We start from the raw sequence: 24775 nt of genomic DNA, 5'->3' as shown, positions 1-24775 counted from the left end.
CTACCAATCGTTACGATATTATTGTTTTTTTTTTTTATGAAAATTGGCCGCAATTGTTATTTTATTTCATTTAAAATATTCTAACGGTTTTTTTTTATATTTTAAATTATGATTATTATCGTTTTTGTTGTGCGCGTTTCGAAATGTGTTCTCGTATATTGTTTTTTGACATTTTTACATATAAATAAAATATATATTTTGAGTTTTGTATTATATAATTATTCTGGTTATTACTCTGGTGACGACGACGACGGTAACACTGTGATATTGCTGTGTATTGAATTGTTTTGGAGGCTGGGGAGGAAATGATGGTGGATAAGGGGTTAAGGTAAATGACTAGTGCGAAAGGGTAAAGGGTTAGAGAGAGAGAGAGAAGCCAAAGTAGCTGTACGCTAACTGGTAGTAATTAAAAAAAAAAAGACAATCTATCACTTCGAACTTTATGAATTAAAAAAAATTAGGTAGTTTTTTTTTAAGAATTAAAATAGGACCAGGAGCAAGACGCTGTCGAGCCCTCTGTCCCCCCCCCCCTTTTGTCGCCGGGTGGGTTTTATTTTTGTAAAATTAATTATAACATAGTGGGTATCGATGATAATAATAATAATAATATTCGTTAGAGGGATTGCTTTGGAGGAAAGTTGGGAATTTTGCACAACGACGAAAGAGCAACGATAGGCGGCGATGATATAACGTTTGTTGTATTGTCTTATTGCTTGACGTCGTCGCTTTTCCGGGCCTTGTGACCGCGGAACGAAGCCTGGATCTTGGTGGCCGCCTTGTGCAATTCGGGATCAGCCAAGTCCACGTCCAACAGTTCTTGATCCATCAATTCCTGTGGATCATAAAGACAAAAAATTAGTTCCGCCGGAACGGTAGTGAGGTCAGCAATGTTATGTGGGTCAGAATGTTGGCAGTTGACAAAAAAATTAAACAGAAGATGAGTGTAGTTGAGATGAAAATACTAAGGCGGACGAGTGAAGTGACTGGGACGGATAGAATAAGAAATTAATACACAAGGGGAATCTAGGAATTGCATCAACTATGGAGAAAATGAAAGAGAATAGGTTGAGCTAGTTTGGTCTTGTTATAAGCAGGGAAGAGGCAGAGGCAGTGAGAGTTGTTATGAAGATGAATGTAGAAGGAAAGAGAGAAAGGGGAAGAGTGACACGAGGATAACTGGGGCGATTGAACGAGATGTAGAAGATCGAGCTTTATGGAAGTGTAGGACTAGGGCGGCCGAAGCCATGTAGTTGGGAGTAAAAGGCAAATATCAAGAAGAAGAGGCAATGCCAGGAATTTCTTGGAGTGTGCAAAATGTCTACAAAAAAGCACAAGTTATTTGGCTGAGAGTAATATAAAATGCGTCATCGAGGAGAAGATGGTGAAAAGATATGAATGGGATAGTGATAAGGCGTGAACGATGCGTGGATAGGAATTGGTTGGGAGTTAGGTTTAAAGAGGTTGGGGAGAGACGGTGAAAGGAAAAAGATTCTTTTAAAAATAAGTAAGGTTTTTTCTAAATTAATTTGTTTTTGAAATCGTATATTTTGAATGGGTAAACTTTTTATGCTAACGAACTGTACGTTTTTTTTTGCTTGTAAATAGCTATCATATTTAAAACCGCAAAAAAAACAAAAATATGTAAATTAACACTAAGTTTAGATGGCACTAAGCCAGGAAAACTTTATAATAAAAGAATGGATAAACATTTATGTACTCATGTATATTCTAAAGTGCATTGCAAAAGGGTTCAGAAAAGTCTGTTAGGACTTTAGATTTTTTTTAAATTTTTGATAGCCTAATTAAATTTAACTCAACTACATAGTGTTATTTATTTTAAAAAGGTATTTTTTACTTGGCGTTGATTCGAAAAAATATTGCTCATCCCTCGTATTGTATACCCCAAAAAACTAACTAGGTCAGACTTTTTTTTTAAAAAAAGAAAGAAAGCTTCGGCTATCTCTAACCGGACCCTACTCTCAGACAAGCAATCAGAAAAGGTGTCCCAGGCCGTATCCTTATCTGTAGGGTAGGTATGGTTATCAATTCTGACCGTACATGGGTCCAGACGTCTTACCGTAGTGCCAAGTCTGGCGTAAAATTTACATGTATAGCCTGTCCAATCCAAAATAATATTACAGACAAATAAAAACTGAGGTGTCACACACGATCCGTATAAAACACAAGACGTGAGATAAATGTGTAACAAATCAACCATTTTTTTTTTTTTTAGGATAATGCATTTAAATAAAACAACTGGAATTTGTCCAACAATGTAGCTTTCCGAAAGTACACACTTTGGACTTGCTGCCCTGAAATAGTGGGCTGGAACCCTTTTGATCCTTGTATGATTTTCGTTTAGTTTTATTTTAATTTCCTCCAAAATTTTGGCCATTGAATTAACACGAATAAAAAAAGTTTAATTGCACAATTTTGGATTTCCTAGTGCATTTTTATAAGATAAGGACAAAAACGTACTCGCATCATATTGTATACCAAGTAATAGGTAATGTATTCAAATTTAAAAATAATTTAAAATAAAAACAAAAACCCCAAAATCTATTACGACAAGTATATGGCCAAGTTAATGATTTAAATTAACTTTTTATAAACAGCTGCCATCGACGAAGTTGCTTTGTTAAATTACATTTTCCAGTGAATCATATTAAATGCCAACTTAATCAATTTTGTAAATAATTGTAACAATAATTGAATTAACTATATAGCGAACGAATTATAGGTATTATTTTTGAGGATAGTCGACTCGTGAGTCGATAAATGTCGATATTTAATTGAAAAATATACTCAATGGCTTTTTGGATGTGGAATGACACGTCAAGAAAACAAATAGGAGTGTTTGTTATTTTTAAATCGATAACGCCCAAAATGTTAGGGCTTCGCTGTTGAAAAATTAAAAGCTTTGGACAAAAGAGGATATTGCGTGTGCTGTCAAAAACACCCGCATATTATACATCATGTCTGGTCGTGTAATTCATTTTTGAACAAGGCTCGAGTGCGTTACGCCCATCTTATCCCCATTGGCGGGCTTTCAACTATTTTATTTTTTTTGTTCTATCAACGAAATGCCTTTTGTGTTTTCTGTACTAACGAGCAGTTATTTCGCTGGACATTAATAATGTATAATATGTATTTATGCAATGACGTAAAACCTTATTGATGTCGACGTTCTTTAGCTGCGATTCCAGACCGTCAACCGCAGAACCGGCACCTCCGGCAGCACCAGGTTCGTCTTTGCCGCCGGCAGCTTGTTGTTTGCGAGTCATGTGGCCGCGAAACGATGCCTGTATTTTCGTTGCAGCGTGGCACAGTTCTACAACCGAATTAAAATATTCACATTACAACATAATAATAATAATAATATTTCACTCCGTTCAGGAGTGTTGCAGATTTGGAAAAGGCAAGGTAAGACAAGGTGACGAAAGAGGTCATGGTAGAAAACGAAACAGGATGATGAGATCAATCCAGGATCATCGACGATCAGCAGGTTTCAAAAAAAGATTGGGAACACTCGTTATGCTAGGAGTGTGAGTAACGAATGGAGTAGGGGAATATAAGTACTTAGAATCAGGATCAGGATGCATTCAGAACATTGGAAGTAGATAGATTGCTCGAGAAAATTTTGGCGGGATAAAGTATCCGAAATTGAAGGAATGCTGCTAATATAATGGATACCACTGAGTCAAAGGTCACTAAGGTCTGTAGTGCTTTGGAGAAAATGCAAAAGTCAAAGAGATTATTAAGTATGGTCAAATGAAGAGGAAAGAAGATACAAAAGTTATGTGACAAAAAGCACGCCGTTTAAGTTAATAGGAGATGAAAAAAACAAGTGTCATTTTGTATTTAAGTAAAGGAGACTAGAGAAAATTTACATAACTCAAACGAGAATATTGAGATGAATGAAGAACTAGGAAGTTTGTGAATTGTACCAATACAAGAAATAATAACAGCGGATAGACTGAGAAGGTTTCAAGATGGGAGATACCTTTAATAGTAAAACGGTTAAGACGGATAAAGAGGATTAGGCTGACAGAATCAATTCGTTCGAGATAAAATGGAAAACTATAATAAATTCCACTCTTTCATAAAACATTTTTTTTTTGGCACCCAAGTCCTTGAGTGTTCCAGGCTTTTAAATATTGTAATTCCGGACCTCAAAACCATTGTGTCTTTGATTAGAAGAAGAATTTTCATTATGTCGATTCCTCGTTGGTGGACCTCATTTTTCGAATCGTGTCTTGTTTTAAAATTGAACGTAACAATATAAAATAAAAAAACCTTCACTTCGAGCAGAAAATAATAGTAATGCGCATTTGATTTATTGGAGACTTTGCTGTTTGTTTTTTGATATCTGAAGGTCATATAATAATCGTGTCGATGCAAAATTAAACGAGAAACATAAAATTGTCTTATTGGTTTTTTTTAATGGAGTTTTATGTCATCCTATGCAATATATAGTTTGAATTTATTGAGTACGTGGCTTTTTCAAATTAAGTCAATTTGAAATAAGTTTTAGCAGAATAAAATAAAACAACGAGTCCTTAAAAATAAATTTCATATTTCAGAAATTTCGTTTGTTTAATGTGTTTGGTAAATCGAGGTGATTAACTCGAAATGTACCGTCTTATTGTTTGTTCAATTTTTTTCGATACAATATGACCTTCTAAGCTTTATCCGAGTAAACATTAACAGTAACTATGTGGTCTAGCTTTTAAATTAATGTTTTTGAATTTTATTTATAACTAATGACGAACACGAGTTGTGCCAACGCTATAATATTAAAGCCATAAGTCAATACAGAAACGCAATCCCCCATTTACACAACCGGGCACACGTCGGGATAGTTTAATGAAAATGATTAGAAAACTACTAGTGCGCCGTATTGGGAAATTCCGAGTTGTCCCACGTTTTTGGAAACCGTCCTAGTTCTGTGTGTTGAAAGATATTTCCACGGACAAAAACCATCCCTGTGTGCGGTGGTCTTTATCGACAAAATCAATCAGCGGCTCTATTGAAATGGCAGCACACCAATCAAATGCCTGAATCGACGACCCGACCCCAAGTAGGGCAAACGTATTAAAGCGTAATCAGCCGCCCGTCGGTTGGCCGTTATCTACATCTCGGCTTTCTCGCTAATGTACCGGGAATAATTTATTATTTATTTTACCAACTTTAGAGATTGCCCCCGTCGCAACCGTCGCCAAAAGCGGAGATAGAATTGTTTTTGTTTTTCCCGCTTCCTTGAAAATCCATTTCGGACGAACCAGTCAAAAAGAAGAAGTCCTATTCCCCTGAGCCCCAGCAAGCCCGTCTCATAAATATATAATAACGCGTCGCACACCGGTAGGTACGCGGGTACGTGCCGGGATTGCAAACAATGTACTCTGGTATTCTGATAATATATATATTTTTTTTTTGTTTTACCCGTATCGTCCGGTCGGAACTCCTTCTCGAAATCTACTGTTTCCTCTGAGGTTTTCATCGTTTTGTCTTGGGTAGTTTTCGACCTTTCTTTACCGTTGCTCTTGTCGCTGCTGCTGCTACTGCTGCTGCTGCTACTGTTTGAGCTTCCTCGGGTTTCCTCGTTATCTGTACAACATTAAAACGCATCGAGCATATTATTATAGACGAATAGCAATAATTGTAAGGATAGAGTGTGGCGTATTACATATATAAGTCGAATGGCGAAGATTGACGGGTACTCGAATGTGCTGCTAACAACGCGTGGCACGACAAACAAATGCGTCGTCAACGGACGGAATGACAACACACAAGTACCTACCGACCTACCTGCCGCCTAAGCTGTGGCCGTGGCGGTTTTTATATTTTCTTTTATTATTATTCTCGACTACTTTTTATATGGCTTTGTTTTTTCTGTTCGTACCTACGTACAATAGAGTAAAGTGAAAATCCATTCCGCCGTTCACACCTTTGTGTTGTACCGCGAGCGATCGAAAAGACTGATTTCGAACACACACGGTCGTGCTGCCAATCGATGCGGCCAACCTTCGCCAGCTTTAACCGTCTCTACCGCCCTTCCTCTTACCTACAACTTCCACCCCTGCTGTTGCTGGCCTCGCCACCACTGCTTAACACTCCCAAACAGCTAAAACTTTTACCCTTTATCGGCCAACCATCTCGCGCTGTCTAAATACCAAGTACGATCCTTCCAAATTACTACCAGTCGGCCATTAGTGCTAAAAGCCATACGGCGGCAAAATACATATATTTTAACGTCTCCAACCTCCTCCCACAAGTTATATGGGGCGTTTACAAGCGACAACGAACGACCTAGGCCCGGTGGTCGAAAACAATAGTTTTAGTTTACCCAACAAAATATGTGATTGTTTTCACGTCAAAATCCACTGGTCAGTTCAGGTATAATTGGTCTAGCTTATAAAATACAGATTTTATGTGTTTTGTCTTTTTCTAATGTAACATGCGAAATCATAAACATACACAGTTAATGAATCTTGGCAGAAAAGTAGTTTAGCAAAGGTCTAGTAGTAGCAGTAGTAGTTGTAGTACAGCGGATATCGGACAATGGAATTGGATTTACGCCAAGAGTGAGAACAATGGAGCCAATTTTTTTTCGTGAGATACATTTAATTAAAGGAAAAGCAAATAAAATGGTTTTTATAGACTTGAAAAAAAAACGTACGTACAAAGAAAATTATTCTGGGCGGTTCCGAGCAAGAACACTTTTTTTTTTTAAATATAATATGTAAGGTTTGTGTGTAGTGAAGCAGACACGTCGTCAAAACATGTAGGAATTCAACGAGGACCTGGTCAAAAGCGCATCCTTGTTTCCCTTGGTAATGAATGGACATACGGGATGATACACACGGTGATGTATGTTGTTTGCATTAAGTATTAACGGACGAGAGTATACTGAAGGGTGGGAAGTTAAATCAAAGCAATGTATGGAGAAAAGCGGCTTAAGAATAACTTAAGACTTAAGGGTTTGTGTTTAGTGGGTTTAGAAAGAGGTTAGGTAAACAATTAAAATGTGCTTGGGGCGTAAAAGGTTTGTAAATGCTTCTGTTTGTTTTTGCTCTTTACTGAAATTTTCAATGGACGAATAAAACCCATACTTGAATCGAGCGAGTCGAAACAATGCTGGTTTGTTAGCCTACAACGGTTTAAAAAAAATCATCACTCCATTGTTGCATTTTGATAAGCCGATTAAATGAGTTTTCATTGTTAAAAATAAATTATCACAAATGGATTGCCGGGAGGATCGATGGGCTGGGACTTGTACAAAAGCTTTCAATTAAAAATTTTGAGTTTAATAATGTCTATAAAAACAATTTGCGTTAAAATTTCTCCCCGTTCGTTTGCCGTTGTCCTATCCGACCCCGCTAAAGAGGTCGGCTCGATTGATTTTAATTATCAGGTTGTGGACCCGCATCGACGGCGCTGGTAAATCATTATAATAGACAGATTAGGGTCCCAATGGAACGGATACGGGGATTATAGCAGTACATACCATCAATACACGTACATCCTGTTCAAATGACATTTTATTAAGTACTTAACCGCCTGATTGTAGCAACGGTCGACGTTCGTGTTGAACGCTTAACAATGCTTGGCGAACCCGTTTGATTTAGATAAATGAACGGTGATTTATCAAAACGTCCCGAGTGCCCAAGCCTAAAGGATAAAAAATTAGTTCCATCGACTGAATTAATATAGAAATAAATGTATTCGAGTGGATGGAAAAGATTTAATACGTTTTCCGAGTGCCGAATGGCTGTTCGGTACGATCCTGATAATTTATAAATGTAGTAAGCCCATTTTGACAAAGTGGTCCCCACCGAAAAAAAAATAGTACATTATAAAGAAAAATAAACCTTCTGGTTTTCGTTGTTAAACGACAATTTCAAATGAAATACAAAATGAAAACAATGATACGCCACGCTTTTTATTAAACACTAAGTGTATAACACAATATGTAAAAAAACGTTGTACAAAAAGTATTAGAGCTAAAATATGAATTAGCTTGAGTGGTCGCCAGTAAATGTACAGTAAGTATAAAAAAAAATTGAAAAATATACTTTTTTCCAAGAGTTCAATAAAGACAATAGCGGTAAAAAATGATAAACTAAAAAACCTGTTATATTATATAATAAAATACAGCACTTGCGTGTGTGGAGTATTTTGCGGGCGTTGCATTCAATTTTACTCTGATCATTTTGCCTAGTATTCATAATATCTTAATCCATTAGGGTTGCCTTTGGATAGGCTGTTTTGCTTTCATGTGCACTTGGTACGTTTGAGGAGGCGTACGCTGTTCGAATAAAAGGGGTTTTTTTCAGCTTCCACGAGCAAAGGTAAAGTAAAAGTATTGATTGTAAAAAAAAAAAATTTGTCATCTAAAATAACTCCAAAAACCACCGGGTCAAAAGTTCAATTTTAAATGGGGAAAGCCCGAAAACTATACCACCGATGCTTTTAATTACCTTTTACTTGCCGTGACCTTCGCGAACAATCGGTCTTATTAAAAGTTTTAATGGGACATAAATTAGAAACGCCCCCGCGTCTAACAATATAGTCTTTGTAGGAGGCGCCTTCTATTCTATATATCATAATATAGGTAGGTATGGATCTTCTATCTGTTAAGAAGCCATATAATTTGTAAAGGAGACTTTCACATAGGTATAGAAATGTAGAGGACATAAAAGAACAAAGGAGGAGGAAACCGATCTCGAGACGTTGGAAATTAGAGCGGAGCCGAGGATAAGTCTTGGTAACCGATTTTCAGACTACATCAGCTGTATTGGATTATTTGTTTGTTTTTCTACATAACATTGTGCTGTTGTGGTGTGTTTGTCGTACATACACACAGTATGGGTAATCCGAGAAAACATAGCAAACGTAACCGATAGCATATTTTACACCTATATCAAAGTTGAAAAATGTGGGCTGACTTTTGTGTAGGTAATATTATTATTTCAACGATCGGCAGCGTTTTACGGGCCAAAAACCTATTTGGACAAGTGCGCCGTCGGCACCACCGGCGTTAAGTATATAAGTACAATAATAATAATAATATGTAACTTCTATGAATCATGTGTATGTATATATATATATATATATATATACATAATACTAATGCGGGCAAATACCGTTCGAATATCGTGTGTACACTATTTACCAGTGATTCATAATAAATGTAATAAAGTATTATAAATTCTATTAAGTCAAGTAGGTGTAGTATTTCGTCGGCCAATCGATAAAATATTATAATTTTACGAAAACGTTCTTAATATTACGAATACATCGAATTCGGGAAATTCCCATTCAGAAGCCACTCGAACCGTCGGTGCAGCGGAGGGCAGGGCAGGGGAGAGGGATTGGGATTTTCCCAAATCGTGGCTTTTTTCGAACGCTGGAACGGACACGGCCGACGTTGTTGGCGTGGTAAGTGGTTAGCGGTTAATGTGTGTGTGTGTGGTAGCGGGGGGAAGGTTGTGAGAGGGGTGGCGGTAACGCGAGGGCAGGGCCGGGCAGGCGGAGGTGAATCGCGCGAGAGACGACAGGGGTAGTCGGCAGGTGTGTGTGTGTGTGTGTGCGGTGCAATACAAAACATACATATACATAAATACGGCGGTGTACGTTATGTATATATATATATATATATATACATACATACATACACTATCGGCCGTAAGGGTAGGAAAAGGGGGGCGCGGGTGACTGCATTGATCCGGACCAGGTTTACAACGGCATGGACGGGGGGGCGGGTAGCGCTCGCGACGAGGGTTGTGCGGGGGGGGATGACGGTCATTGGAGGTCAGCAGGTCACCGCAGCCGTCTTTGACCAAACCAAGGCCGTAACCTTTTGTGCGCTACTCGGACCGACCGCGGTGGTAGCGGATTTCCCGTCGTTAAGCCCTTATAACGAGACGTATCGGATTACCTCTAATTAATTATTACGGTCTCGGGTACCGCCCGGTAACCCGGAGCAGTTATTGAATCTTTGGAAATTTAGAAAAAAAAAAGTTTGTACGCTTTTTGATAATATCTAAAAAATCTAGTCGGCAAGTTTACCGGAATAAAAATTAAAAAAAAAAAATAATAACTACTTTACCTAACATTTCTTATTGACAAGCTGGAATTTTTTTTCAATGTTTTTAATTAGTTAATAGAATTGTTGAATACTTACCGCCGGTTTTCGACGGGAGACTCGACTGGCGTTCTGGCAACCACTAGACTATTACAGTAGTACGTGCGATGCTTGTAGAACAGTGTAGGGCGACGGTGGCGGCAGGTGTTTTTTTCTGTTAATACGGTTATTGGTATTTATTATTATTTTTTTTTTATTGCAGATGCAGCAGCTGCTGGTGTGCTAGATAATATACGACGGTGTTTACGGTGTAGGTTTTTCGGTGTACTTTTTGATTGTGTGTAATCGGCGGGCGCGTTCGGAGTGTACAAAATTGATATAATATATATATTTTTTTATTATTTTTTTTTTTTTTACTTCTTTCGGCGAATTAAAAATATTATGTCGGTATTGTACCTGCACCTGCCTCGGCGACCAACGGCGACCGCGTAATCGGTTAACGGTTATCTCGGTCGGTCTAAGGTAGGTATTGGCGCGGTGGCGTTCGCGAACGGAGTAACGCGTCCCTCGGCTGTCGCTCAACGCCGTTCGGCCGCGTTCGGCTCCCCTCGCGCCGGCGCCGCCTCCTCCCTTCGCAAGCTCCCCCGCCCCACCCCGTGTCATCGTCCTCTTCCCTGGCCCTGGCCATCGGTAATGTACGTCACAGTTGACCCAGTTTCTCTCTATCATCTCGACGGTACGATAAAAAAAACCGCAGTAATAAAAAATAATCATAACGACGATACAACGTTAATTTTTTATTTTTTTTGAATACTAATATTACAATCGCCGAGGGTGTTTTTTTAACGGATTAATGCTGGACCAGCGTATCAGCTATCGGCACGTCGTCCTCGGCGAAAAGTAGCGCAACAAAAGCTCCTGTACAGGATGATCCATCTGACAGTTATGGCAATACCAATGCCCGGTTGCACCAAAATTGTCGTTATCTAAATAATTCGATTTTACCACCGTCTCCTATTAACTATTGTTATATTTGTCTTTTGTTAAAATAACATGTGTTACGTTTACTTTGTGTTGCTCAATCGTTGTTTTATATTCAGGTTATTTACCAACATACTGGTATCAGCAGTAGGAGTTTAGAGTTAATATTATTATCATACAGGGTCTTATCAATGATAAACTGATAACGCACATTTCCATTATCGACACTTTAACATTGATAACAAAAATTAACTCTACATACATTTTTACACAGCAATAAACGACTCTGTAAAATCTAACTCGTGATAAAGTAAATTTTTAACAATATATAAAATTTAAAACATGGTTTATGCAACAGAATTAATTTTAACTCCAGTTAAACTAGTTTATCTTTGTGTAAATATTTGGTTACTGTTGTTTAAATCAAATTTTTACAACGTTATAGGAAAAAGGAAGAGATTGAAATTCAAACCTCAACAATTTTTAAAAATTTGTTATTTATATAATTATTTGAATCGATTATTTATGAAAACGGTTTAGTCCAAAAATGTAAGATTTCGTGAAATGAAAACATAACCGTTTTTCACAAATACAATTTTACTATAAAACAATTATACATTTTTTTTTTTTAATTATTATGCTCAATACTTAATTAAATAATATGAGAATGGCAATTATTCCAAATTATTTTCCATCCAACGGTGAGGGTTTTAATTGAAGGGATTCAACCCTTTTCATAAGCAAATGAAATTACTCGACTATTTTAATAAATAAAATTACCAGATCATAAACGGGATTTAAACAAACGTTTATAGAAATATATAAAACGTCAATGGGAACACTCGTTTAGCCAAGCAGGCTCGAGTCCATAACTATTTTATGTGCAAAAGATGAAGATATACAAACGTTCAACGCGTTGATTAATGATAGTAAAATACGAGTATAGGAAGAAAAATAATTTTCAAAATATTTTTTCAAGGAAATGAGTGTCTCTCGCATCACTCCGTATACAGAGCAGGTCGGGTTTGAACTTAACGATAAACGATAAAAAAAAAAACGAAAACAAACACCTTCTCGGCTGAATCGCATCGAAGCTAAGAAATTGTTTTAAAAGAAAGGAAAACGCTAACCCTCCGCAGCAATAGGGCGAGGACAAAAGCCGACACGTTCGAGGATCAACTGTAATAATAATAATAATCCGTTATAGCAAAACTGGGTCGCCAGAGTAATAATATTATACGATGCAAATTCTATTGGGGATTCGGATCGACCCACCGAAAACAAAGGAAAATGCTGGAAAAAAATATCCTCGTTTCTCTCGAGTGTCGGAACAAAGAAAAGAATGACTTAAAAAAAATATAAAAAGCTACTGCCAAATCGTTGGCGAACAAGTTCCTCGAAAACGAACTCTGCTTGTACTAGAAATAAATCACCAATAAAGCCAGCAAAAAAAAAAAAAAAAAAATGTAAAGAAAATACATTGCCAAAGTAACATTATCAAAAAAAAAAAAATCTCTTCGAGGCACGATTTAAGATCTTAATATTAAGTTCGACTGATAAGAGCCAAAGTTGTCTTAACGCCAAATTAGTTTTGGGGAAAATTCGAATCTGCAATGTGCCACTATCGAAGCCATGTCAAGTTGTTCTAATTTTCAAATACAATAGGTACATTAGAATATTATGATCTCACTACCAACCTGATATTCCTCATTGAGAAAGCTAAACGTAAAAATACTTGACAACATCACTGAATTAATTGGGTGTCCATTTACTCACACACAATGAAGTCTAAGTATTCTATTTCACGACTATAAGGAAAACAATATACCCAAGGAAAAAAATGTCCAAGGGTAAAATTGTCCAAAAGAAATAATATCCAAGCAATAAAATATCTAATAAATCGAAGTAGGTTAATAGAAAACAATATGTCTTTCATACAAAAAGTGTTTCGGTTAGACGATTATAATAGAAACAATACAATAATTTCACCCATAAAACAAAATATGTAAAACAGCACAAAACTTTTAACTCTACTGTGTTTTTTAGTTACACTATTGACTCGAGGAAATGATACCAAAGTATATTTTACCAGGTCAAATTGTATGGAAATTTTTTTACCTGTAATTTCTTACCAAATCCTACTCAGACTCGGGTACTATTGAAATCATTTTAAATAACCTACTTTACGAAATTCTCTCTCAGAGTTTCTAAGTCCTGTCAATATTTCCTTCGACGTTCATTATATTGTGATCTCTTTTAATATTACATTTGGTTTTTTCTTGCTTTAAGCTGGATTTGTTATTTAATTATGTCACTAAATAAATACTCTACGAAAATTTATTAGAATTTAATTAGCAGCAAATTTTTTTGCTAGTGTTTTACAGTAAAATTAAATAACGAAACACAAATTTCAGTAAGTATACAAGTTAAATAAACAAATAGTTTTAATTGCAAATTTTCGATTCAGAATACTTGTTCCATCCCGAATATTGTGGTAAAGATGGTATAAATAGTCTAGTGCAAAATGTGATCAATTGTCTCAGTATTTGTTTTTTGACAACATTTCATTAAATAAAAACATGTCAATTTCTCTTTGAAAAAATGTAGTTTGTGACTGAAAATTAGTCGGTTATACGTTTAACCTATTATATTATATTATATACATTTGGTTAACCCAACAAGTAGTAAATCATTTTGGTCCAACCGTCATCACTTGTTTATTCATCCCATTAACTTCTACAAATGTATTTATAACAACCTGTTATTTTTTTTGTTTTTTCTTAGGCCTACCAAATTTCTTAACTCTAATCTCTATTGTCCGTTCTACTATTTAATTTTCCTCCCTTCTTTCACTGCCCCCAACCAAACCATTTAAATCAATTCTCTTTCATTTGCCTTGTTATTGCAGCAACTCCCAAACTATACCCGTTTTATTATATTACTTGCTTCTAATTTTATCCTAAACCAAAACACCACACATCAGCGGTTCCTTGTTCATTCCAGCACTCGATTGCACGCATTATTACACAATTAGATTAGTCAACCATTTTTTATATATGCCACCATATTGTCACATCAATATATCCGTGTGCACATGATTCTGGTTCGGGACCAGCTTAAATAAAAAACGGGATTCAAGACAGACAGAAACTTTACAGAAGAACCCTATAAATTAAATGCTGGCACAATTATTATGCTTGTTATGAGAGCAAAGGTCGGCTCTTTGTTTGCACTGCGTTTTCCACCTAGCCAAATATGCAAACAAACATAACTCACAATACAAATGCCCGTGTTGCATTAATTATGGGCTTGTTGTATTGTTAAATATTTAATGGTCACTGGCCGCTTTAATGTTTAAAACATAAAATGGGTTTTTTTTGTTTGGTCTGTACAGTTTAATAAACCGTTAAACCAACCAAACAACATCCGGAAGGAAAAAAAAACATAGGTACCCAAGTTTAATAATAATTAGAAATTGTAAACTGATAAATATTGATCTAAAATTTAAGAGGTCTACCTGGGTACTATGTCCAACATTAATTGCTATTCTCTTTTGCTATACTTTGAGTAATTTAAGAAGACCCTGTTAACTGTTTTTTACTATTAAACATTTTCAACGAAAGTAGATAAATTTCCAACTTAATTGACATTTTGTACGAAGGAAATTTACTAAAAACTAAATAAATAAGTTATTAAATTTATAATTTTTTTTTTTTTTAATTGTCAAAATCTTACATTTGTATTATGATTTTATATTATTTTTCATAAAACACTTTTTGGGGGGTTATCTTATATCATTTTTTAAATGAACATAATAAAGTTTTTTTGGTAAAATCTGGATTTTTGTGGTGAAGATTTAGTAAAGATTACTGGATCCTGTTTTCATTAAGTATCAAATAGTTTAATTTGAAATTGGCCTATACTCTTGGTCTATTGTAATTTTTGTTTTTCTTGTAAATTGCTGTTGTTAAATTATTTTACAATCCGGAACAGCTGTCATATTATGTTAAAAAGTTATAATGTTATTGGATGTGAAAAATGAGCAGGTATCAACGTTTGTACCATGAATCATGATAATATGTTTTTTACCCACCTAAGGTCAGGTCAAGTATCACATCAATATCAATAAATAAGAAAATGTTCCTCTTTAAATTTATTCCAATCAAATATTTAGAAAGTTTGTAGTATTTAAACATTTATTTCAGCATAACTATAATGCAATTACAAGTTTAATATATTAATAACAATAAAGAAATACAATTAAGCTGATAAAAATACCACCCGAGCGATATTCGTATCTGATATTCAGAGTTCTTGTTATAATAATTTAGGTAACAATATACTTTGCTTCTAGTATACTAAATTGTGTACGAACAAAAATATAATGAGTGTATTGCTTAAAATTATCAATTAATTATAGTTAATTATACATTAGCTAATAAACAAAAATACATTAGTACCTAGCAGTTTTATTTTACCGAATACAACTTATTGACAATTTTTTTAAATATTTTTTTTTAATATTAACCAAATTAATGACTACTCTCAAACTACTACTCAAACTTCTGTTATCGACCCATTCTATGGAAAATATACAATAAACAGATATTGAAATATGCATTTTAAAATTTAAAAATATGAAATTATATGCCTTCATTGAAATCGGCTAAAAAAATTTAGCCGAGTTCTCAAATAGCCGACTTGACACTTCTAATAATATTATACATATAAATGTGTTACTAAATCTAGTAATAATCATTATAGGCAAATAAACAACTAAAAAAAAAATGTCAAATATAAGTTTGCTGATTTGAAATCTATTCTTTGTGAATCGTATTTTGGGTATAAACATACTGATTTCACTGAACAAAAAAAAAAAAAAAATATGCAAAGTCATAAACACATCTGAGCTTTAGTTATAGTCAAATATATATTTTATGTACAATAGTGTAACAGGAATTTGGGAAAAAAATAAAAATATTTTTTTTTTCAACAAAAACTCAAACCAACTTGAAAGGAACGACGGTTTTCTTTCTCGGAAAAACGGTGTCCATATTTTCATTACTTGGCATTGACTATTTCCGGGAATCCGTGCTCTCTTTTTTTTTTTTGAAAACCTTTTCCTGTCGAAATTTATCCCAAGTTCGGCTCGCCCAACATTTCACCCTAACCGATTTCCGCCAACTCCACTGTGTGTATAGCTGCCGTTATTGATCGTATGGCCCGGTTTCGAGCCAGCCAAACTCCATCGAGATCAAAAATGGTTCTTTTTTTTTTAAATTTTATTTATTTATGTTAATAAAAAAACTTTTCCAAACACCGTTAACGCGCCGCTTTTACGCCTCGATAGAACATATTTCAGTTTTTTTTTATTATTTTCTTTTCAATATAAAGTGAACGGAGGTGTTTTTGACGTTTGCAGTTATAACAGTACCGGGTAATTCTTTAAACGCTCTACACTCTGCTAGTTTACTCTTGAGATAATTGCATTTTTTTTTTCCTTAAAAACATTTTCAAACATAAATAAAAATTTGTTCGAAAAGAAACACTAGAAAACTGCAATGTATGTATACGTAAAATGTAAAAGTAAACTAGTGTAGAGCGTTAAAAGAATCACCCGGTATAGGGTGACCTCCTTCTTTTATAGTTTCGCTCGTCCTAATAGTTTTCTTTGTCCGCAAGAGACTTCCCGCCCTCTGTTCCTAGTGCATGTAATATAATATCAACCCCATCGCCCGGTCACCAGTATACCACCTTAAGTCCCGGCAGAACGCTACGACAAATACGGCTTTATTTAAATATAGGTACGTTCGAAATCCTTATCCGAAAATAGCAAGAAGGCAAAACGACCCACGTCATTTCCTTAACAAACACACACACTGTGTCTGAAACACATACTTGGCAAACATCAGTCAGGTCGTTATGGAAGTACTTGAAACAAGATTAAAACATAATAGCATTGAGTATATATTGACAATATATACTCAATGATAATAGTTACACTATTTCCGACGTGCAGCGCGCATATTTTTTTAAATTTTTTATTGTTTTTTGCCATTTTGTTATATAAGAAACCGACGGTTAAAATAAAAAAACAACATACAAAAGAAAGACAAAGCTCCATTCAGTGTCCTCCGGTCTACGTCTAAGCTCCCCCACAAGACCCTCGATCGATCTTATCCTTTTTCTTTGGCTTTCCTTAAGCTAGTTTATTTCCTTCTGCGCTTTCGGCGCGCCCAAATCGTCTGAATCCATTCTAATCTAATCATTTACAGTATGACCTTATCCCCCGGACTTCCTCAGTTTTACTCAGCCGACACATCCATCAACGTCGTCATTTCAACTACTCCCGTTTTGCCGTCATCTCTCATGTTCAATGTGACTCTTTCGCCCTTTTCCCACCACACAAATCACGGTTTCATCTATTGTTATCGACTACTTACATTTCCCTCCAAACATAACGGGTCGTTCACTTCTATGGGAACTCCTTGGATTCATGATTAAACATGACGAATGCACGCACAAATCACACTTTGAGTTATACCTATGTAACAAACAACTCCCCCCCCCCTTATACGCCCTTATAATTTTCTTTGTATGAACCTGACACTTTTGTACTTTCATCCATTGAAACTACAATGATTCCAAAATAAAGTTCAGCATTGAAAAAAATCAAAAAAAATCACTCTTTTGAAAATATTACACCTGCATATTTTATTTCAACCTTATTACAGCAACCATAAAGGACTGAGTCTACATTGAACTCTTTCGCGTTCGCTTGATAAAAGTCCTTGGTAATGTTCAACGAGCAGTTTCGGTTTCAAAGTTGTACACAAGTCAATAGCCCAGCTGGCAATGGCCGCCTGACCTTAAGTGTTGAACGAACACCGTTCTTTGCGAAAATTATGATTGATTACCTCGTGTAAAGCGACGTTCGGGTAAAGGTTACACGTTTTCCATTGTAACCCTACGGGCTACGCACAACAACCCTTTTGTAGCTATTCAAGCACACTTCACATAAGGTAGTTAAGTAGCTACTCGAATGGCATTATATGCTTAATGAACAGCGATCGAACCCACCCTTTTTGGCTTAAACCGACAAAGGAATTTTCGAAAAATATGTTATTTGCATACAAAAAAATTACTTCCACATAAATATTTCATGTTGACACAGAAAATTCATTGCCATTATCCTTTCATATATCGTATTCTGTACTGTGTAAAATAGTTATCAATCAAAACATGTAATTGGCTAGTCGGAAAACATCATAAAAATTTAACATTATTAAATAATAGAAATAAGTTTAATTTAACCAAAACTTACTTTAACCCAACAGATGCTGCGACGGATAAACCTTATCGGGAAACATGGTATAAGACTCACTTTAACTTGCTACTTAACTATTATTATTATTACATCTTAAATCGAATCTCTTCGCTTTCAAATTGATTGACACGCTGTTTAATAACAGGGACGATGGTAGAGACAGAAGGCTTTAGCACCCTTAGATTCCCCACCCCCTCGGTCGTTCAATCTCTGTTAATCTCGTGCATCTCGTATCATCTAATCTGTGCTAGTGCCAAATACTATAGATTAGAACACGGGAAGCCTAACATAACCGAACTCGAAAACTTTTTTCTCCGTGATAAGAGTGATAACGGTGTTTAGAAATTAGATACTAAATATTAGAACTAGACTAAAAAAGGAACAATATACAGCGCAATTCATTTTGGGTAAGACACTAGTTTTCTCCGAAAATGTTAATATTTTGAATATTATTTTTTTCATATTTTTTTAGATACACTTTGTACTATATTTTCAATACTTTGAACATTTTTATCTCTATCCCTTATACAATAAAAAGGGTCCTAGTTCAATTTTTCAAATGACAACATATGTTTTTAATTTCATAAATTTGGGGGCAAACAATTTTAAAATTTGTTATCGTTTGAATTTTTAATTTTCATCCATCTGTTCGTTAGCTATGACTTTGTAAAGATATTACATTTTCTCCTAAATATTGTCATATTTTTTCGGTGTCCCAAAGGCCGGTAGCCCATACAATTCTTAATTATGCTCGCATTGTCCGATAGGCGAGAACACCGATAACCAAACACAGTAAAATGTTTTATTTAATGGTTGACCAGCGGATCTACTAAATTATTACTTTATGTGATGACTGTTGTAATAAAACTACTTTTCTTTGTTGAACCGAATGAAATTATTAAGAAATATAGACGAAAATTTAAATCTGTACAAAGTCATAACAAGCGAACAAATGGATAAAAATTCAAACAATAAAATTGTTTTTACAATTTTTGTCTATATGTTTATGGAATTTAAAACATAATATGTTGCCATTTGAAAAAGTGATGTTCTACCTTTTTTTTGTATAAGGGTTGAAGATATAAATGTTCACAGTATTGAAAAATGTAGTACAACGTGTTCCTAAAAGTATAGAAAATTATTTTTTTTAAATGTTTATATTTTCCGAGAAAATTAGTGTCTTACCCAAAAAGAATCACCCTGTACATACTATACATGTACTTATAAAAAGTAAAACACCGTGAAAATTTATATAAATAACTGTATATTTTAAAAATTTTGGCGCCAAATATTTTTAATCGTTATTACGCAACTGACAGTGATAAATAGTAAGGGGTTGTATACAACCCCAACCAACAATGAAATGGAGCGTCATGTCGCCTGCAACGGAACTCACCGTATTCTAATCAATACTATTCTGCTAATGCCACAGAATAACCAGAAAAGACACCCGTGTGAGAATCAGGGTAGGCAGTATGAAGATGATGGCCATTTTTTTAATCTTATTTCAGGCGACACTGTCGGATTGCCAAACCGGAAAACGTGCCAAATCGGCAGTTATGAATAATTTGTAATAACGGTCGGTTTCCGGCTACACCGGTGCTCTCGACAATTACCAATCCCAATTTCCACCGAATTGTCTCATCTGGCTATTCTGCGCTTACATTAATAATATAATATCGTGCACAGCTCTGTTTACTATCTTCACCTACCCTCGGTCAACGGTATCAGCATCATGTCGACCGATGGCACTAGGTTAGTGCCGCCGCCGCTGTTGTTGACCAACTGCACGGGGGACACCTCGTTTTGCATCCGATTGCCCACTATCGGCTCGCCGTCTTTGCTGGGGTTGCATCCCATCGTCGTCGTCAATGCATAATTTCCGGCGAGCTACACCACACCCGAGTAGGTTTCTTTTCGATTAAAAAAAAAAAATTTCAAAAAACATAAAAAACGAGTCTACGGTACAGCCGGAATTGTTCGAACTGTTGACGGCGCGGTCATATGGGTTAACCGTGCGCTACCTGACTGATGATTGCGGGGGCAAATTGGCCAGTCGCCAACGCACCGGTGTAAAGCACACGGACTTCTCTTTTATTTCCGCACCCTCCCCTCCGGAGCTCTCTTACCCACCCCTTAACACCGGCTTTAGTTTTTTTTTGGGGTTTTTTTTTTTTTTTTTGCATAATGTTCACCGCTATTCGACCCCGACCGTCTTACGAGCGCAGCGGTTGCCAGGGGTACGGGCTTCGGGCAATGGCAACAACAACAAAGACGACGACCAAGTTAAACGCAACGGTGTAATGGTGGTAGACGTTTTAAAAAGTAGTAAAATATCATAGCACTATAACCGGTGGTGGGCGGAAGGCGTCGTGGGTATACTGCGGGAGTTTTGACTCTGTGGGGATACAGGGGAAGTAAATCGAGGGGCACCACCACTTCCGGTCAGTGGCAAGTGTTATACGACTGCCGTCGACTTTGCGTTTTTATGCGAGCACGCGATACTCGAAGCACACGGGTCGTACACCTTTATGAGGCACTTTACACCCACGTAGAAGATCAAACGACACCTACACGGGTCTTGGTTGAACGCACGAAATTAAAAGGGTTTCGCAAAATCAATAAAGTTTCCCCCCGCCCGAGCTTTTGACTATACGGCGAATACCGGGTGATCCGTTTGAGGGTAACAGTAAAAAAGTAAAAACATATTTTGGTATACTTGCGGATTTATCGAAACCAAATCAGATTCTATTGCAGTGTAACTAGTACTAATATATTACACTCGCAAGACATTGTACGGTCGCTAAATTGTAAAACAAATTTAAATAATTATATTTTTTAATTTTCTTCTACAACACTTGTTCATACAAATTATATTTTTCGCTTAGTCAACGTATATTAATCGTACTCTGTCTAAATAATATTTTATACAAATTTCTACCTATTGGACTTCTTATTAAAAAAAATATAATGTATTTTTATAATTTGTATTTTGATGTAAAATAAAGTTTTAGTAAGTATTACCATATTAAAATACATACAAGTACAATATTACAATGAAACAATTATTTATGCAATATAGTTTAATCTATAAAATGCAATAACATGTTATATCCGAACGGCATGCTTAAGGAAAACTAAATAATAAACCAATTTATCTAACTAAATAATTAAAAATAATAGTTGAAACGTATAAAAGGAAACAGGTAGTATAACATCTATAGAGATTATTTTGAACTATCATTACACATTTTTATTGTTGCTATGGTTTTTCTCTTTAATGTATTTGTCAGGCAACTAACAGCTAGTAACTAGGTAATTTATTGATCGAACTAGTGTTCACTTCGATAGTTTATTGCCAATTTGTGTTATTTCTCATCGGTAAGTTCCACTCTATCGTTTATTTAGTATTTCCTAGAGCATATTGACTTTTGAAAGTTAAACGTACCCAGTATTGATTTGCATTAAATTACCTACTAACTAATCATACTGTAGATTATTATGTTTTTTTTTTTAAATTACACTTTACAGACTACAGCATGAAGCATCAAACTGGAATTGGGTAGAGAAATAAGCCCGCCAAAATCTGCGTTAAAAATATGTATCTTCAGTAACCGAAAAATTATCTGGCCTAACGATCTAAGTTTTTTGGACTTGAAATGCCCAACCCAACTAGAGAGGACTCAAGCGCAGAGTGCAACACCAATGTCAACGTTTAATGTATGAGTAGAATGTAACTTTCAAATTACAAATAAAATTTATGGTGATAATTTTATAAAATGTTATAATTGACATTCTTTTTATGTTAAGTTTGCTATGCATTGCTCAGCAGCTGTAGCAGATGATAATTTATATGAGACGCATACCGTCAGAACAGCTTAACCTATTATGAACCAAATTTGTCTAGAATGTTATTTTGTTAAGAAAAAAATAATAATTATATTATATAGACAACACGTTTTTAAAAAATCGTTAGCGTCTGAATTTTTAATTTTCACCAACCTATTCGTTTGTTATGACTTTGCAAAGATCTTACAACGTCTCATTGTTATCATTTAATGTGAAATTAATGGGCTACTGTTGTGGAAACCGAACGCAATTGACCTTGAATTAAAAATTCAAATGCTAACAATTTATAAATATTTTTATCTACATATTTCCCAAATATATGTCCCCGTTTGAAAAACCGATGTCCATACTTCTTTGACGATTAGTACCACCCGTGTTAGGGTGGATGCGATTAGGGTTTGTCGTTTTTCTATATCTCTTAGTTGCGTTTTTTTATTAAAAAAAAGTATATATATTTTTATGTTGTATTACAATATTATGAAAATGCTAAATGCCTAAATGTCATTTTTAAGACTGTAAGCGGAGCAAAGAAAGCACTGCTAATTTCATTGATTGGTTTTCTTTTTTCTTTGAAAAGTTTTTAATTTTCATCAAGTACACAGACTACGGGGGCTCAATTGGAAATTAGTTCACGAACAGAGTGTAGTCCAAGTGAAGTGTAAGATAATAATATTTTCCCATTAAATACTAGTAACTAGTGTAAAACAAAAAAATATTTTGAATTGTTTTCTTAAACGTCATATTGTTATCAAAGACTAGTAAAAAACAATCAATGTTGTTAGTATTGTTAAGAGATCATATTTTATTTTATAAATTGAGAATATTCAGTTAAAAATTTTAGATTCTTAGCCAGAGTTTAAGCACCCTGGACTGGGCTATTGAATGACTTCATTTGTAACATAAAAACGTGTAAATTTGCATTATTGTTAAAGTTTAAAAAATTTAAAAGAAAAACTGACCATGTTTTTTATTTTAATACCTACATTGACAATTTTTCAATATTTTTCCGGGCCCGAGAACTATGGCTTTTTTATTTTAAAAAAATAATTATTATTTGCAACAATACAAAATGGAAGAAAGCATTACCAAAATGTGTTTTTTTTAATGGTTTGGATCGCTTTACTCAACACATTTATTGATTATAATAATTATAATGTTTATTACTCAATATTACCATTTTGTATGGCAATCAAATTCGCAGAATTAATTACTTCTTTTAATCGTTCAAAGTTTATGCCATCTGACTTAAATGACTAAAATGATAAATTAACCATTTTATATTGTTTTCAGAATAAAAACTAGACATTAAAATGTTTTCCAAAAGAGTAACAACAAAATGTCCATTTTTTTAAAGAATAAACTAACGTAGGGTTATTCGAGGGAAAACTTATTTTAAGTAGAAATATTTTTTTTTAGGTATGTTCTCTTTTCTTGGGCAATAACAGCTGATTTTTCTTCAGCGACCAAAATTGCTTTAGTAATAATCATATCGATTTCATAACATTTCAAGCATTTTTTCATAATATGATGAAAAGAAATTTTTGGTAATGTCTTCCCTTTTGTTGCAAAATCTGCACGACATCGTTCAAAAATTGTTATTGCTTTTGTTATTTTTTTTATGTATGAAAAATCCTTGTAACCTAACTTAACCTTGTATAATCGCATTTTTTTGATAATAACTTGGACCTTAGGTCTTTTGTATCGCGAAATAGCATCTGTTTTCAGCGTTTATCCTTAGTCTTATTTCCTCGTGGTAATTATTGTGGCTATTTATGTCAACTCCTAGATATTTAAAGCTTTTTACTTTTTTAAATCAATAATTTTCTATCTCCAAACTTCTGTTTTGGTGTAATTGATTACCACTCATAACTATCATATATTAAGTTTTCCCTTCACTTATTATTAGCACTATACTCAGCGCTCTGGTTATCAGCTCTTTTGTAGTATTTTTTATGTTTTCTTCATTTGACCCACTACATTATCAACGTAGGCTAAGCCATTGAACATAACACCATTCGTTGTTATTGGACTTTCCTGACAACTTCCTCTGGGGCAATTTTAAACAGCGTCAGTGTCAGGACACCTCCATGTTTTAAACCTACCGTTACCTCGAATCCCTCTGAGTAATTAATTCCAAATTTGATGTTACATCTTGATCCCTCAATGCATTCTGAATAATTTCGATGGTATACCGAACATTTCCACGCTTTTCCGCAGTGATTTTCTCTTGATGGAATCGTATGCCTGCTTAAAATCTATAAATATTATGTATAATGGTTAGTTGTACTCGTAACGCTTTTCTATTGCACGGCACCCACCATGTCATACTTTCCACTCCCACGTATATTTACTTACACGGTTTAAAACTAACCTTGTTTTCGATGATTCACGTGCTCGTGTACGCACAGTGATTACCGTATTTGAGTTAGTGGCTCTTCGTGTGCACATCTGCATTGACAATTTATGCTATTTCATTTTTCTCCCGTCTCAAGCAATGAAATCAAATGTTGCAGTCCACTTATCGAATGTTG

General features: G+C 35.0%; 1 protein-coding gene across 1 annotated transcript; it reads right to left on the bottom strand.

Moving 5' to 3' along the window:
• Positions 1-18: 18 nt before the first annotated feature.
• Positions 19-20358, bottom strand: LOC126836817 (uncharacterized). Its single transcript, XM_050570465.1, has 4 exons — positions 20108-20358; positions 5443-5607; positions 3171-3331; positions 19-832 (listed from the first exon to the last, which is right to left on the bottom strand). The coding sequence occupies exons 1-4, from the start codon at positions 20253-20255 to the stop codon at positions 707-709; spliced, it is 600 nt and encodes a 199-aa protein (XP_050426422.1). The 5' UTR covers positions 20256-20358; the 3' UTR covers positions 19-706.
• Positions 20359-24775: the final 4417 nt, after the last annotated feature.

The sequence above is a fragment of the Adelges cooleyi genome, unplaced genomic scaffold (genome assembly GCF_023614345.1).
Source record: "Adelges cooleyi isolate 19-005CV unplaced genomic scaffold, UGA_ACOO_1.1 ACOO_flye_CR_arks_rails_tigmint_CR_PRNA_247, whole genome shotgun sequence".
In the NCBI taxonomy this organism is placed as follows: Eukaryota; Metazoa; Arthropoda; class Insecta; order Hemiptera; family Adelgidae; genus Adelges; species Adelges cooleyi.
The sequence above is the reverse complement of the archived record's forward strand: the minus strand, read 5'-3'. Positions and strand labels throughout refer to the sequence as shown.